This window comes from Coenobita brevimanus, chromosome 85 (genome assembly GCF_032717465.1).
Source record: "Coenobita brevimanus isolate Jiangsu-jjx chromosome 85, ASM3271746v2, whole genome shotgun sequence".
Classification (NCBI taxonomy): Eukaryota; Metazoa; Arthropoda; class Malacostraca; order Decapoda; family Coenobitidae; genus Coenobita; species Coenobita brevimanus.
Genome location: NC_137038.1, coordinates 8,008,213 through 8,025,094, shown reverse-complemented (window position 1 = coordinate 8,025,094; position 16,882 = coordinate 8,008,213). Strand labels below are relative to the sequence as shown.

Genomic DNA, 16,882 nt, shown 5'->3' with positions numbered 1-16,882 from the left:
GTATATTCAGAATTATCCTTCAATCTGACCATAAACTATGCTGAACGGAGTTACAAATCTCTGTCAAAAGAAAACAACCGACTAAAGTACTTTTCACCTTGGAACAACACCCTCAGTCTGTCAGGACTACATATTATAATTACAAATCATAATAGATAGATAGATAAATAGATAGATAGACAGCCCTCTGCGAGCCTGGGAAAAGGAAATGAGTTTGCAAGTTACACTGAGGAAAGCTGACGACAGCGGCCAATAAGGAGATGATGCAGTTAGCTGTCAGCAGTCCTCTCGTGAACAAAGACCTAGTAACCATACACACACATATACACACATACTCACACACAGGCTTCTTAAACTTTCCATCCACGAGGAACACACGTGATACGTCTCCTGTTTCACCAGAATTTAGGAAAGAGAGCTCAGAAGGAGACAGGCCTTAGAAGAGACAGGTCACAGGGAGAAGGGCTTGGCAATTTGAGAGAGAGAGACAGAGATATAGCTAGCGGGACTGGACTCTATATTCCGCTCTGTGTGAGAGACTTGTTAATATTTCCAAGACAAATAAAAATAGTCCCATACTATTCTTTACCTCTCCTGTCACTACATGACAAATGGGAAGCTACTCCAAGATATAAAAACCGCTCGTCCACAAGTCTAAAATATATATATATAACTCAACCACAAAGGAACCACACAGTCTTTAATGACACAAAGTCATTAATGACATTTGCATCCCACCGCTGCCACCAAATGTCATTAATGACTTTGTGTCATTAAAGACTGTGTGGTTCCTTTGTGGTTGAGTTATATATATATATTTTAGACTTGTGGACGAGCGGTTTTTATATCTTGGAGTAGCTTCCCATTTGTCATGTAGTGACAGGAGAGGTAAAGAATAGTATGGGACTATTTTTATTTGTCTTGGAAATATTAACAAGTCTCTCACACAGAGCGGAATATAGAGTCCAGTCCTGCTAGCTATATCTCTGTCTCTCTCTCTCTCTCTCAAATTGCCAAGCCCTTCTCCCTGTGACCTGTCTCTTCTAAGGCCTGTCTCCTTCTGAGCTCTCTTTCCTAAATTCTGGTGAAACAGGAGACGTATCACGTGTGTTCCTCGTAGATGGAAAGTTTAAGAAACCTGTGTGTGAGTATGTGTGTATATGGTTACTAGGTCTTTGTTCACGAGAGGACTGTTGACAGCTAACTGCATCATCTCCTTACTGGCCGCTGTCGTCAGCTTTCCTCAGTGTAACTTGCAAACTCATTTCCTTTTCCCAGGCTCGCAGAGGGCTGTCTATCTATCTATTTATCTATCTATCTATTATGATTTGTAATTATAATATGTAGTCCTGACAAGTCTAAACATTCTGTAACTCAGCATTCAGCCGCGTCATATTAATTAGAAAGGTATTTTGAAAGACTCGTAGATTAAAATTTTACGCCCTTGTTAGTGAAATATAGTACTTTATCACCACACACACACACACACACACACACACACACACACACACACACACACACACAATGTGAGACAAAAATAATCACTAAGGTACAACCCTTTATTCTCCTCAGTGGCGTAAATGGGCATAAATATAAAACTATAAACACACTGTCCTACCCAGCGACCTCCCAAAACTGCACAACAAGCAAGAAGCCACGACTAACACATGGCCGTCACTCGTACCAAGCGTGATGTTTAAACTTACTCCAAGTCTGCGAACTTCTCCACGTAAACATTCTCGCTCTAATCGCATGGTAATTAAAGCGGTGAGAGGAGGAGTTTATACAGATTCGGCGATCGTCCTCATTTTCCCGCCAAGTTGAGATCCCACTACTTATATTAATTCTGTTTTTTGTTGTTCTTGATTCCGTATTCCTGTTTTTATTCTCATTTCACCATTCTCTCTCTCTCTCTCTCTCTCTCGTTATAAGAGGTTAGGTCATGGACGGGTGTATTGTGACGGGAAGGGCAGACATGCGACCTACTGCCAATGTCTACTGACCCACATACATACATACATACAGTACACACACACGAGAGAGAGAGAGAGAGAGAGAGAGAGAGAGAGAGAGAGAGAGAGAGAGAGAGAGAGAGAGAGTTAATCCTTTGAACAAGATGTCGGATTGCTTATTACCATTAATCTTGAATGCTGAGCTATACCACGAGATTAACACTAGGATATGGTGCTAGTCACGAATATGTGCTGTGGAAAGATGTAGTGCCGTAGTATTGTCTTATCCTGTCACTATGCAATGTTTAAAAGCCCGGAGGAATATAGGCTGCAAATCGACGAAAAACTCCGCTATGTTATAATGAATGAACTATAGAATGTCCTGGTGGTATGGCAAGTTTCGTGGTACCTACTCCTTAGCGGTCTGTTTTAGATATTACACCTCAACATTTTCGAGCGTGTTATGTTGCTTTATTACCGTCATATTTTGCATCAATAACCAGTATTTGACATCGGTAAGTATATTTGAGGGGATCAACACCATCGACTGTGGCCGCTCTCTATTCGACGGTGGGGGATGGGTGGCGGGGGGAGGCGGTCTAAGGCAATTTACAACTGGGTTCTGTAAGCTCCCTCCGGTAAATATTGAAATCAAGCCAATATGTGGCCTTATGCCGTCGGTAACAGATACCAGCGCACTATTCAAAGATTCGGGATGCAGTGTCCCCCACCCCCCCCATTTTTTTATACTAAATATGTTGTGTGTGTCATCTTCAGCCTCCCTAGCTTCCCCAGCTCTAAGGAGGCATATTTTAAAATTTTCTTGCTGAGATAAAAAATAAAATCGCTGTCAAATTACGAATTTTCACGAAATCACACCAATGAATGAGTCGAGGGAGGCTAAAAATTCATGAGTTATGGGAAAATATTGCGAACTTAGTGCCTTGAGTGTTTTCACTCCGCGATGCACATCATTGGTAGGCTATGTTGCAGATGATGTGCCATGTCCCCTAAATTTGAAGATAATAAGAGTAATATTTTTATTCACTTTCTGAATAACCATGTATGTAAATAAGTACACCTCTCGTAACAAAATGGGGCACATATTATCTGAGGGGGTCTTTTTATGACCCAAGGTGGGGCATCCTGCACAGCCTATATCCACGGGTCATCACTGAATGTGAGGGGGTCAAACCCCCAACTCAAGGGTCATCACTGAATGTGAGGGGGTCAAACCCCCCAACTCAACCCCCCCCCCCGCATTTTGAACACTGTTAATAACATACAACAGGATACTGGCGTGTGATGTGCAGAATAATATGCTAAAATGATACGAAATCTCCAAAGCCTCAGAGAATACTACAAGAGGTATAACTTAAGGTGAATAAAACTGTCTGGCGACAAATATTTCGTAACATCTCATCCTCAGCGATTTACTGTGCACATTTACACCTCAATATTTATGGCTATGGTTATGAAGCTTCCACATAAGCTCCAGACCTAGCTCAATGGTGCTGGAAAGGGACGCATTTTCGTGGTGGCATCTATATAGCTGGTCGGCTCCACCTTCCGGTTATACAAACGTCCCTCAGTTCAATCCCTATCCCCCGAAAGGAGGGTGGTGGACTGCCGTATAACTTCAGTCTGGAGTCCCCCGGGTTCACGTTTCACATGAGCCCGGAGCCTCAGCAGCAACACCTCAGTATATTCTTTAAATGATACTCTTGCAAACTGATTTGATTTTGAAACGATAGACATGCAAAAAAAAAAAAAGATTAAGATTACGTAACACCTCTTCCTAACCGATTTATTCTGCATAATCATCACACAGATGCAAATTAAGTCGATACTGAAGCGATACAAATTATACAAAAAAAAAAAAAATGTTTAATATGCAAGAAAATCGCTAAGTGTAAAAGGTAAGGGACTCAAGCCTACCTACGGTACATTCAAGGACTGTGTGTGTGTGTGTGTGTGTGTGTGTGTGTGTGTGTGTGTGTGTGTGTGTGTGTGTGTGTGTGTGTGTGTGTGTGTGTGTGTGTGTGTGTGTTTAGCTATGTCGCTTGTTCATGTCTGACTGTTTAGATGCGTGTGTGTGTGTGTGTGTGTGTGTGTGTGTGTGTTTAGCTGTGTGGCTTATTCATGTCTGACTGTTTAGATGTGCGAGTGTGTGTGTGGCTTATTCATGTCTGACTGTTTAGATGTGCGAGTGTGTGTGTGTGTGTGTGTGTGTGTGTGTGTGTGTGTGTGTGTGTGTGTGTGTGTGTGTGTGTGTGTGTGTGTGTGTGTGTGTGTGTGTGTGTGTGTTTAGCTGTCCCTTGTTCATATCCAGTTGCTGAGGTGTACGAGTCTCTCTCTCTCTCTCTCAAATTGCTTAATGGGTGTATGATTGAAGATAAAATTATATACAAACTATTTTACACACACACACACACACACACACACACACACACACACACACACACACAAATAAGAAACATTAAATGCTTCTTATAATGTTATGTACCAACTACACTCTCCATCCGTCATAAACAGTATAATACAGTACTTTCACTTATATAAAAATTCAACATTATCAGCATCAATTCACTCTCTCTCTCTCTCTCTCTCTCTGTTTATGTCGCTTGTTCATGTCTAACTTTAGATTTCTCTCCCTCCCTCCCTCTTTGTTGATGTCGCTCATTCATCTACTTCTCTCACTCTGTTTATGTCGCTCACTCCTCTCTCTTTCTCTCTCTCTCTCTCTATGTCGCTCTCTCTCTCTCTCTATGTCGCTCTCTCTCTCTCTCTCTCTCTCTCTTGCGATGCCCTGGAGATCAAACACGCTACTCAGAGAATCTGAAGCCAAATTTTCACCTACTAGTAGGGAATGAGATACAGAATGTGTGGCTGTCCCCCCCCCTCTCTCTCTCTCCCTTACACACACACACACACACACACACACACACACACACACACACACACACACACACACACACACACACACACAATAAAACCTCCCTTCACACGTGATCTCTAGTACTTTCAATATACTGCATACATTTCCTCAGAGCTAATATCCCTCTTATCACCATACCTGCATTTCCCTTCTAGATCTTTCCCACAACCCCTCCCCCCACTCTTTTATGAGGCCCTGCTCTCTCAAGTGAGCTCTAAAGACATATTATTAAAACTGAGTGAGTGAGCGAGTTAAATTATATATGGAACACCTGTACTATTGTTACACGTGATCAGCTAGCATACCATATTTCAGCGCATAGTCTGGAAGGATACAGATGGGTCAGACATGTTCTCTTACCATCACATCTTTCAGAAATTACTGTCAGAAAAAGGGAACATGTCCAGAACTCCATGCATTCAGTTTTCATAATACATCCCTTGTACCATTCCATCATCAAAAGAGTCCTTACACAATACCCAGCCATCTTCAATGGGTATATTATGCTTGTTTTATTTGAACTTGGCTTAAAATTACCATATCTCCATCTTGTATGTTCAGCTGTTAGAACACATTCACACTAGACTATGATGCTAGTCAAGAATTGCTAAGAAATGATGTACAACCATGGTACTCTCTTTCTCTGCCCTTTAGCTGCGTGAAACAAGCTGCATTAAGTAAAAAATCTGGCCCATTTTAAAATGAAAGAACTACAGTCACACCCTAACACGCCATCCACCACCAGCCCACCCCAGCCCAGTCACAACTCTCCATTCACTCGGATCACTCCACCAATTGTTTGCCTCCCATCTTTGACCTACACCTACAATCATATCTGCTGTCTCTACTTGCCTCCTCATACCCTACTACACACCACCATCCCAGTCCAGCATAGCCTTTCCACTAGGCTCTCACCAGCCTCTATTTTCTATAGCACCTGGAAGGGGAGTGAAGTAGAGTCAAAAAAAAAAAAAAAAAAAAAGACTGGGAGAACTAATCAATAGCATCCCCAATGACAAGAGCCACACACTCATTCACTTACAATTCAGGACCCTACAATCCATTACATGTGATCAGGTGTCCCTGATCACATGTAATGATAATATGGAAACTCCTTATATAGGTTGTCAGGGCATGTTTTGATCAACCACCACATTGGCAGGCAGGAAATAACCAGCAGGAAACAGCCACCACCACTGACTTCCACATGTGACAAAGGTTCTGCCAACACATATCTGGTCACTTATCAAACATTAACACACAGTTCACACAGTAAGAGAATGAGAAAATTTTGAAATATTTGGTGAGTTTCTGAAAGGCATGCTGCAACAGACAGCTTAATGAAACAAATTGCTTGTGTCATAATTTGCCCCTAAACATGACCAGCAATAACTGGTGGTTCATCCAAGTCCCCATATTGACTTTTGGGTGAAAAGCAACAAGAGAAAATAAATTTGTTCAAAGGTCTGACTGGTCTCAGAATCAAACTTGGGCTCTTCCAGCTGTTGGCAGGATTACGCATTTTGTTTTGGGCTCTTGGCCAAGAGGTAAGAGAGTGGACTGTTGATTGAAAGGCTGTTGGACTGATCCCTGACTGGGGCAGGGAACTGTTTGTCGATCTGAACTGCATTAAAAGTTTCAATCCTTGAGCCTGCTTGGCCAGACAGACTGGAGTTAAACGACAACAAGAACCCCTTCGTCCAATGACTTAGTTTTTATTTTATTCTTGCAATCCCCATACGACCTTACTCAGATTAGGAAAAAAACATTTTCTTTGGTGCAGCTAAAAGTATCCTTCATATACTCCTCCAGTACAAGTTTCTCTCTTATGCTGAATAAAAATCCATGAAGTCAGTAGAAATAAACTATAAAAAAACATCATCAGATTGAAAGAGTTAAGTAATCATTTCCTAGACTCACCAATATAATATATTTATCTATCCGTCTAATGCCAGATGTCTTAATCCTGAAAGGGGTGGCCACATGCAAATCACCTCCATGTCATTCTGTCCTCCACCATTTGGGTGCCCTCCCTCTAACTCACACCTCCCTCTTGTATATAACTCTTCACTTCATCCCACCATCTCATCCTTGGTCTCTCCCTCCTCCTCTCCCCCTCCATCTCATTCACATACATTCTTAACCTCCACTAATACCATCACACGAATCCTAAATGAAATAGCCCCCAGCATGTCTCAGTATGGAAAGTACAGCATTATACTCATTTTACTTTACCTTTGCCTAAAACTGCCATCTCTTCGTCTTGAATGCTGAGTTGTGACAAGAGATTAGTACAGGAATACTGTATATTAGTCATGAATTGGTGTCAAGGAAAGGATGTGGAGCCATAGCACTGTTTCTTTATCTGCTATTGAGCTTTATTATTATTATTATTATTATTATTATTATTATTATTATTATTTTTAATGTGTCTGACTCTGGACATAGGCTTCACAGCCTGTTCCCAATGCCCAGTAGTCCTCCTGCATACTAATCACCTTCCACATGTAACCACTTCAGTGCTAATACCCACCATCCATATTGGATACTGTACATACTATGCTGTCTCATACAGGACTCATATACTGGTACAGCATTAATGGGAGTATTTTTACATGTCGGTGGGTCTTCTGGTAGATCAGAAAAGTCTGCTTTTCATGAAATTCAAATACTTAAACTGTTTCCCACCCCAACCGGGATTTGAACCTGGGTCCATCAGGACTGCAGGCCACCTCTCTACCGATTGTACCGGAAAGAAGCTGCAAAAGGCCAAAAATCTAGGCCATGGTAAGATGCAAGGGGTACTGCAACCAAGTGACCTGTAAACTTATGTAGCACCATCTGCTATATGTAAAACGCTGAGCCTCACAAATGGTCTGTCTAATCCATGCCCATTGCCAGATACTGAAAAAACATTAACCTACTGATGTTCTGTGCTTTCTCTCAGCTTTGTTTTGCATACTACAACCACAGCACACCTTCCTTCCTTCTTTGAAACTTTAACTACCTCTATTCTCTTTCATTCATCTTTTATGCATCTCATTTTCCATACAATCATACAAAGTCGTCTACATTTACTGGTTCCAAAGCATGCACATGACTCAGTTCCGAGGCTTACATACAAAACGGGAGTAACTTTTCAGCATACAACAATTTTTTCCTTATATCCATGGATATCTAGTGAAAACAAGAAAAAGAAATGCGAGAACTATAATACGACTAATAACAGCGTGAGTTTGAGCTTAGACTCTGGCTTTTTATATCTGTGGCTGGCTGAAAATATACATACCAGTAATAATATGAATTAAAAATTTATATAATAAATAATAATAATACAGATAATAACAATAACATCAAAAGCAATAATAATAATAAAAATAACAAAAGCAATAATAATAATAATAATAATAATAATAATAATAATAACAAAAGCAATGATAATAATAATCATCATCATCATCATCATCATCATCATCATCATCATCATCACCCCATCCTACAACGGCCCATATGGAGCGTAGGAGCCTGGGGCTAGGCAAGTTGGTCCTGACATTTAAGATGAGAGTGACCAGCCTCACTCATCCCTGAGTGGCATTACATGAGCAATATACCCCAACCATCCCTTGGATATAAACCTTCACCGGCTCGATCTGATTGGGGCACTGTAATTACTCACTAAACCACCAAGCACCAAAATTTGGTTATATGGTTACCACCCAGCATAGTAAATGGTTTCCTGGTGTACAGGAAACCATTGGCTTGTCACTCAGTGTTCAGTCACCCACAGGCAGAAGGAAGAGGAAAGAATGAAGGAAAGAATGACAGAAGAGGGAGTGTAAAGTCACCCGTAGGCAGAAGCACGAGGAAAGAATGAAGGAAAGAAAGACAGAAGAGGATGGAAGGAAAGAAGGATGGAGGAGAGGAAAGGGCAGACACCCGAGAGCAGCATTACATCGATTGAGTGGATGGTGAATGCCCTCACCTACCACAATAATAATAATAATAATAATAATAATAATAATATAAAGATAAAAGAGAGTGTGTGGAAATACTGTGACACTGTAAGATGTGTTACTGTGTCAGGGGGCCAAGGTTACTGTCAGGCTGTGCTAATTATGTCAATGTCTCTCACTGTCTACATACTGTACTCCCTCCCTCCCAAGTCTTCTATACATATGAAACGGGGTACCTCAATTAATTTTGTACTACTGTACATTTAAGGACTATTTTCCATCCTAAGTAACTGCAAATGGATGGACAGAAATATATGATCTGCTCTGAACAAAGCCTTCATAAGTGCCAATATTAAAAATGTAATCAAGTTCACCACTCTTGAAATTTTAAAAGTTTTGAACAACCTTTTAATTCTGTAAGGTGGCAGGTGGTGGTGACCATCATCCACTCACTATACACAGTGCTATCTACTTCTTCCTTCACCTTTGTAGCTCTTTTTCTATTTCTGTCCCCTCTCTCTATATTTCTCCCAGCTTTCTTGTGACATTTTATTACTCTTCTTTCCTTCTTAGGTGGCATTACACTGAGTGACAAGCCAAATGGTTTCCTGTAAGCCAGGAAACCATTTACAACGCTGGGTGGTATCCATTTAACCAACCCATACAAGTTCCCTACGTGACATCAAGCGGGTTGGCAGAGGATTAGTGCCCCTCCTTGTAAAACAACTAACTCAAAGACAACTGATCAGCCCTTACAGGATTATGGTGTCTGGCTAAAGGGAGACAGATTAATTTTATTCTGTAGCCTACAATGTCATCATTACCGAGTGAAACTGACAAATAAATTTATCCATCCATCCATCATCCAATCCTACAATGCCCCATGAGGAGCATAGAAGCCCTGGGCTAGGCAAATTGGTCCAGACATTAAGATGAGAGTGAACAGCCTCACTCATCCCTAAGTGGCATTACGTGAGCAATAACCCCAACCATCCCTTGGATATAAACCTTCACTGGCTCAATCCGATTGGAGCACTGTAATTACCTACTAAAACACGAGGAGCCATAATTTGGTTATATGGTTACCACCCAGCGTACTAAATGGTTTCCTGGTGTACAGGAAACCATTAGACTTGTCACTCAATGTAGAGTCACGCATAGGCAGAAAGAAGAGGAAAGAATGAAGGGAAAAAAAAAAAAGAGGGAGTGTAAAGTCATCCATAGGCAGAAGGACAAGGAAAGAACGAAGTAAAGAAAGACAGAAGAGGAAGGAAGGAATGGAGGGAAGAGAGGAAAGGGCAGACACTCGAGAGCAGCATTACATCAAGTGAGTAATATCCAAGAAGTGATGGTACTAAGGTGGCTAATGTTCTTAGTACACAAAACTATACTGACTAACTTGGCCCTGATTTTCATTTTCACTTCATACAGCTAAATGGCAGAAAATTAAAATACTATGATTCTACATCCTTTCCACAGCACTCCTTGACTAGCATCATATTCTAGTTTTAATCTACTGCTACAATGCAGTATTCATGATGGAGAGATGTCAATTTTAGGCTAAGTTGGAGTAATAGAGGTATAGTATGCTGAACTGCATAGTCATAAACTTGGCTCCAACTCTTAACAATGAATGATTGGATTATCACTGTAACTTGTAGGTTACTTCACTTTGCAACTGGTTCAAATTCTACTAAATGTACAAAGCAGTAAATATCAAACGGTCATTTCTCATCATCTACAAACACCAATTTAACATTCACTGCACGATAAATATTTCTGTTTTCAAAATTACAGATTCTCATGTCACATGCACAAGAAAATTACCAGTGCTGTAAACGATAAGCTGTTCACTCTCAGGTCATTATACTGATCCCAGCAAATCCGCAAATGAACAATGCTGATACACTGAGGACATTGGCATGAAGAGTGGTAATATGAACATGGAAGGTGTGCACAAAGTGATTTATAAGAAAGCATGCTTGTTATGAGAGTCTAAAAGGAGCACGGAGTGTCCAGCGTTTAATTATATGTGGGAGACGTCTTGCTATAAAAGGATGTGGGGTAAATAAAGCCAGAACTAAAAGGTGGATTCTGGTAGAGTGACCAGAACTAAAATGGTCTTTTTACCTTACTTACATGAACTTACAATTCACGAGCAATACTCCCTATACCAGAACTTTGTTTGGTATATAACAAAAGTTTTCCGGTAGTGCTAAGGAGCCGGTTATATCCAAAGTTTGGTATAAGCGGGTCGATTAACGCAAGGTCTCACTGTACTGACATCAAACTGCTATACTGGCTTTCCATGAATGGATTCAGTAAATGGATATCTGATTCTGTGTTTCAATACTAACTGTATTTTCCATTAAAGGAGGGAACCTAGGAAACTATGTAAAAATGAACTACAAAATAAAAACAGAGACTGCACAGTTTAATTACATGTATGAGAAAAAAAATATATGCAGTTGTTACAGTCATAATTAGCAGGGAAAGCCAAGGCCTCACCACAAAGAAGAAGAAGAAGAGGAGAAGGAGGAGGAGGAGGAGGAGGAGGACCGCAACAACAATGAAAACTACAACAGGAAGCTTGGATCCCTTTCATATACCTGACAACTAATGACACACATTGCTGCTGTTCCTGTTGTTGTCTCAAGCTTATCTGAACATGAACCTACTAAACTGCAGGCTGAAACTGCTCATCTCCTACAGCCCACCATCCTCCTCCTTTTGGGAAGCATGGAGAGAGCTGAGGAATGCCTGTATATGTATACTGTGGCAGACCAGATGAGCCATTATGTGAAGGTGTCCCTCCCCAGCACCTCAAAACATGTAAGACAGTCATACAGCACATTACACTGTTCCTCTCCAGCACCTCAAAACATGTAAGACAGTCATACAGCACATTACATAAGTATGATTTTGCACGATTATATTCAGCATCATTACTCATATAAACACCAGCCACATTTCAAACCAGATGTATTTTGACACTGCCGATCAGGGTGGTAGTCCCGAGGGGAATGGGAATGCTGGTGACAGGGAGAGCTGGAGCTCCTGTTTCACTAGCTAATCATCCCCCTTTGCTGACCTTTTCAGTATGACACTAACACAGAGAGTAGACCAGCATACTCACCCAAACACTTCCTCCAACTATCTCATACGCTACACCACAGGCACTTTACATATCACGCGACATACCCCACTGCGTCACAGGGGTTGATGTCAACAAGGACTCGCAACCAGAAAACTCTGCCCCCGCTTCCTAATGACAGACCTTTTGAGGGAAGGTGTAATAAGGGATCCGCCAGAATAGATCATGGGGTCGGGGTGAGATGGGGCTAAAACCTGTGCTAGTGGGTAGAGGGCATTGCGGTTCCCAGGCTGCCGCTTCTGTCCAATACAGAGGGGCCCGAACCTGGGAGTAGCACCCCAGGAGGCTGCCCTATTAATGGGTTTATAAAGGCTGGGCAGTTACAGTGCCAAGGTGTGGCTGGAGGATGTCCCTGTAGCTGTCCTGACAGGTGCCTTGAGGCCACTACCACAGCCTTTGGCCGCTGGTGTGCTAGTGGTCCCAGGTCCATTGCCTGGACCTGGGATTGTGCAGTGGGTGGGGCCTGTGGCATGTCTCTCCCCTTTATTATTTTACTGATTATGACCAAGTCAAAGAATGAAATGCAAAGCATGACTTATGATACTAAATCACCCAGGGGGATCAAAGTGGCATTGTGGAATGTGGGAAGTTTGAGGGGTAAAGTGGAGGAAGTGGTTGAGACTCTGAGTAGGGGGTGGGTGGATGTGGGATGTGCGCAAGAAGTACAGTACAGGGGAGGATCAGCCACAGTGATTGCTTGGAGGGACTGTTATTATCGTACTGGCTGTTTTGGCAGGGTAGGACAGATAGATATGGTGGTGTGGGTGTGTTGGTTGGAGAGAAATGGGTGGAATATGTCATGAATATGTCATGAATGTTATGAATGTGATAGGATAATAGTAGTGAAAATTTTGTTCGGTGGGAAAATGGTTGCATATTTACTGGCGTATGCTCCACAGGAAGGCTTGGATGAGGCAGAGCAGGATAGATTTTGGGATGACTTAATACGTGTAGTAAGTGGTATGGGGGATGATGAGATTGTAGTTTTGGGAGGGGACTTAAAATGGTCACGTAGGTGAAGCAGCTCAAAGATATGAAGGAATACAAGGGGGATGTGTATATGGTACAAGAAATGAGGAAGGGGAAAGGCTACTCGAGTTTGGAGAGGCAATGTACATGATTGTGTGCAACACACATTTTAGGAAAAGAAAGAGTAGGTCGATTACAAACAAGTCTGGGAGAAATAATGGCCAGATAGACTATTCCCTGGTCTGGAGGGCTGACAGGAGGTTAGTGAAGGATGTTAAAGTTATAGGGAGCGAGGAGTGTGTAAAGCAACACAAGACATTGATATGTGACATGGTGCTTAAGGAGCAGGAGATGAAAACGAGGACCCGTGCACCTACAAGGAAAATATGGAACCTGAAAAACGAAGCAGTAAGGGATGCCTTCTACAGCAAGATGAGGAGAGTGGTGGCTGAGCAGGGAGGTGTTGACAGAAGTGTTGACGAACAGTCCAAAGCCCTCAAGAGCAACCTCTTGAGAGTTACTGATTCAGTGCGTAGATGGACAAGGGCCCCCAAGACATAAAGTAACATGGTGGGACGAGGGTGTAGAAGCTGCAGTTAAGGAGAAAAGCAGACTTTTCTGGAAATGGAAGAAGGGTAGTAACAAAGAGGATTACTTGGCTGCCAAGCATAAGGCTAGAGAAGAGGTTTACAGGACAAAGTCTGAATCAAAGAGACTTTTACTTGATAACCTACATTCGGTGGAAAGGAAGAATATGATATTTAAGGTGGCAAATCTGATGATGAGGGAGAAGAGGGACATCACAGGTGAGCAGTGTGTAAAGAATGATGAAGGAAGGGTAGTGGTGAATGGCGGGGATATTAAAGATAAATGGAGAAAGCATTACTGCTGGCTGTTGAATAAAGAGTTTCACTGGGACATAAAAGGTTTGGAGCCATCAGTTCCAGTGTTTGACCCTTGGCCATTGATTGATGCTGCTACTGTGAGCTGGGCAACTGGCAGGATGCAGTGGGGAAGGCAGCAGGCGTGTCTGGGTTGACTGCTGAAATGTCGGGAGCGTCATGAGATACAGGAGTGGGGTTAGTCACTGACTTGATAAATATGATTATATATGAGTGTGTTGTCCCACATGATTGGCTGAATTGTGTAATTGTAAATGTGTACAAGAAAGGGTGATGCCCTGGAGAGGGGAAATTATACAGGCATAAAGCTTTTAGACCATATAAAGAAGGTAATGGAGAGTTCTAGAAGGTATGATTAGAGAAAGTGTGAAAATTTATGAGCTGCAGTTTGGAGGTATGCCACGCAAAAGGACCACTGATGCCATATTCATTGTTTGACAGCTTCAGAAAAAAAATATACAAGAGACAGGGAAACTGTTGTCGATTTTTGTTGATTTGGAGATGGCCTTTGCCAGAGTCCCCAGAGAAATGGTGAAGTAGGCAATGAGAAAGCTTGGGATAGAGGAGTGGCTGATTAGGGCTGTCATGGCCATGTATGTGGGTGCTTGCACCCAGGTAAAGGTGAATGGAGATATGAGTGATGAGTTTTCTGTGAATGTTGGTGTGCACCAGGGGTCAGTTTTCAGTTCCTTGTTGTTTATCATGGTACCTGAAGCCCTCTCATGTGACTTCGGAAATGGACTTGCGTGGGAGATGTATGCTGATGATTTGGTTTTGACTGCAGAGAATGAAAGGGAGGCAGAGGAAATATTTTGGAAGTTGAGAGATGATAAGGGGCACAAGGGCATAAGAGTATATGCAGATAAAATAGAAGTGATGGTATCTAGGGCTGGTGGCAGTACATAATGTCAAAGAAGGGGGAGAGTAGGGTGTGGGAAGTAATTCCATCTTGTGCAGTATTTGGGATAAGTAGGTGCATAATAGATTTAGTGGTATCAGAGGTAGACTGCACAATAACGCTGATTTCGTGTGTGTGTGGTGTATCAGGGTGAGCATGTGGAGATTGCCGGGCATGAAAGGATTGAACTTGTTAGTGGGTCTCTTGAGCGTGTGGAAGAGTTTTATTATTTTGGGAGACATGTTATGTGCTGACAGTGGGGCTGGAGCTAGCTCTGTGGCTAGAGTGAGGAGTGGCTGGAAGAAGTTCAGGGAGCTGTTGCCTCTCCTGACACTGAGAGGGCTCTCCCCCCTTGCTAAAGGATCTTTGTATGCAGCATGTGTTAGGTGTGTAGTGCTGTATTGTAGTGAGACTTGGACAGTAAAGGAAGGGGATATTCACAGTCTCAAATATACAGAAATGGCAATGATTAGGTGACATGCAGTGCGTCCCTGAGTGTAAGGCCTGGGGGGCCTAGGTCAAGGGTAGAAGAGTTGAGATGTAGGATGGGACTGGAGTGTATAAATGTTGTGATAAGGAGAGGTAGATTGAGGGGGTTCAGGCATGTGGAGAGGATGGGGGATGAAAACTGGGTGCAGAAAGCGAGTAGTGTTAATGTTAGGAGTAGGGTTGCGAGAGGCAGACCAAAAAAGACCTGGAACGAGGTCACTGAGTGTGACCTCAGGGATAAGGAACTGAACAGGGATGCTGCCAGAGATCGAGCAGCATGGAGAGCTGCCATCAGGTGACCAAAGCCGATGCATGCTAGCATGCTGGAGCCTTCAAAAATTAAACGATGTTACAACTGAGTAAAAAAAGTCCTTATACTATTTTGCTTTTGCTTTTTCCACATCACTAGAACAAGGACTTATTATACATGATGCTGCTGTTGTTGCTTAACCCCAGCCTGGCACACTGAGAAGATCCACTGACCACTGGTATGCAAATGCTTCTATGGGGCTATCCTACAGGTACAGTACAATATTTACACTGTGCAGGGAACTGGTGCCCCCTTGCAGTCAACAGCTCTTCTCCAGGGTCAGGCCAGGGTACATTTCCCATGGCAAGATGCAGGGAGGTTTGGCTCCACCCAGGGTGCACAGTGCCACATTATGTATAAACTATAGATAATACAACATCAACACTTACCTCTCCTGCTCCTCGTAAAACTCCCGCTTATCTGATGCTCGTGTTGATGCCATCTTGTTCACGTATAATCTGATTAAAGCAGCTACTGCGACAGTCTTCCGATCACAGTCAGACTCCAGACTTCTGTAATAAATATAACAACAAAAGAATAATAGTGATGCTAATCATAATAAATACTGCACTGTGCAAAAGGCTGGTTACCATTTACTCTTCCACCTTAAGAACAGGTACATCTTCCTACAGTTTATGCTTGTTATACCCAGTTCATTCTGATTTTACTTGGGAAAGATCTCTCATAGGAGAGAGGTAATGATGTCTACTGTATACGTAACCCCTCCAGTTTGAACACCTCATCCAAGCTGACTAAAATTGTATAACGTATGAAGATAGCAAAAACACAGTGAAAAGTATATAGTGAAAAGGGGTTAAACATATACAAAAAGGACTACATAATCCTGCAGACATTACTTCGGTACAAAACTAACAATACAGAATATGCAAAATCATGTCATTATCCTAACCCAATATGCATCTACAGAAGTTACCATTGCAGTCTGCATAATATGAAACCTTCTGTAAAAGATATCCTCATGCTGTTTTGCTCTAATCCTGTGATATTCTCTTTTCACACCCCATGTTTCACTGCCTTAAAAAATACACTACTCCTAACACAGGTACCCAGTACAAAAAATAATTTTTCTTTAGTGGACAATGAGAACACTAGAGAAGTTAGGATGGTTGGGAGTGGTTCGGTAATACTTTGAACATTTCCATCCACCGTGCATCCTTTCAAGGGTGGTCTGTTCAGCACCACCCTTTGCAGTAATGAAAATGCCATGATAGCAAAAATTTGCCAACAATCTCCAGTGACTCATTCCCGTATAACCACAGTTCTTACTGCTCTACCATTGAGTGGGCTGGCTGGAAT

The 16,882-nt window shown here is 42.1% G+C and overlaps 1 protein-coding gene across 1 annotated transcript in view; it reads right to left on the bottom strand.

The window, feature by feature from the left end:
• Positions 1–16,077, bottom strand: part of LOC145410335 (uncharacterized) — a 140,994-nt gene extending 124,917 nt beyond the window's left edge. The window contains exon 1 of the mRNA XM_080280470.1: positions 15,955–16,077. Coding sequence (XP_080136596.1) covers positions 15,955–16,007 — 53 coding nt within the window. The 5' untranslated portion in view covers positions 16,008–16,077. The remainder of the gene's footprint in view (positions 1–15,954) is intronic.
• Between the last annotated feature and the right edge of the window lie 805 nt (positions 16,078–16,882).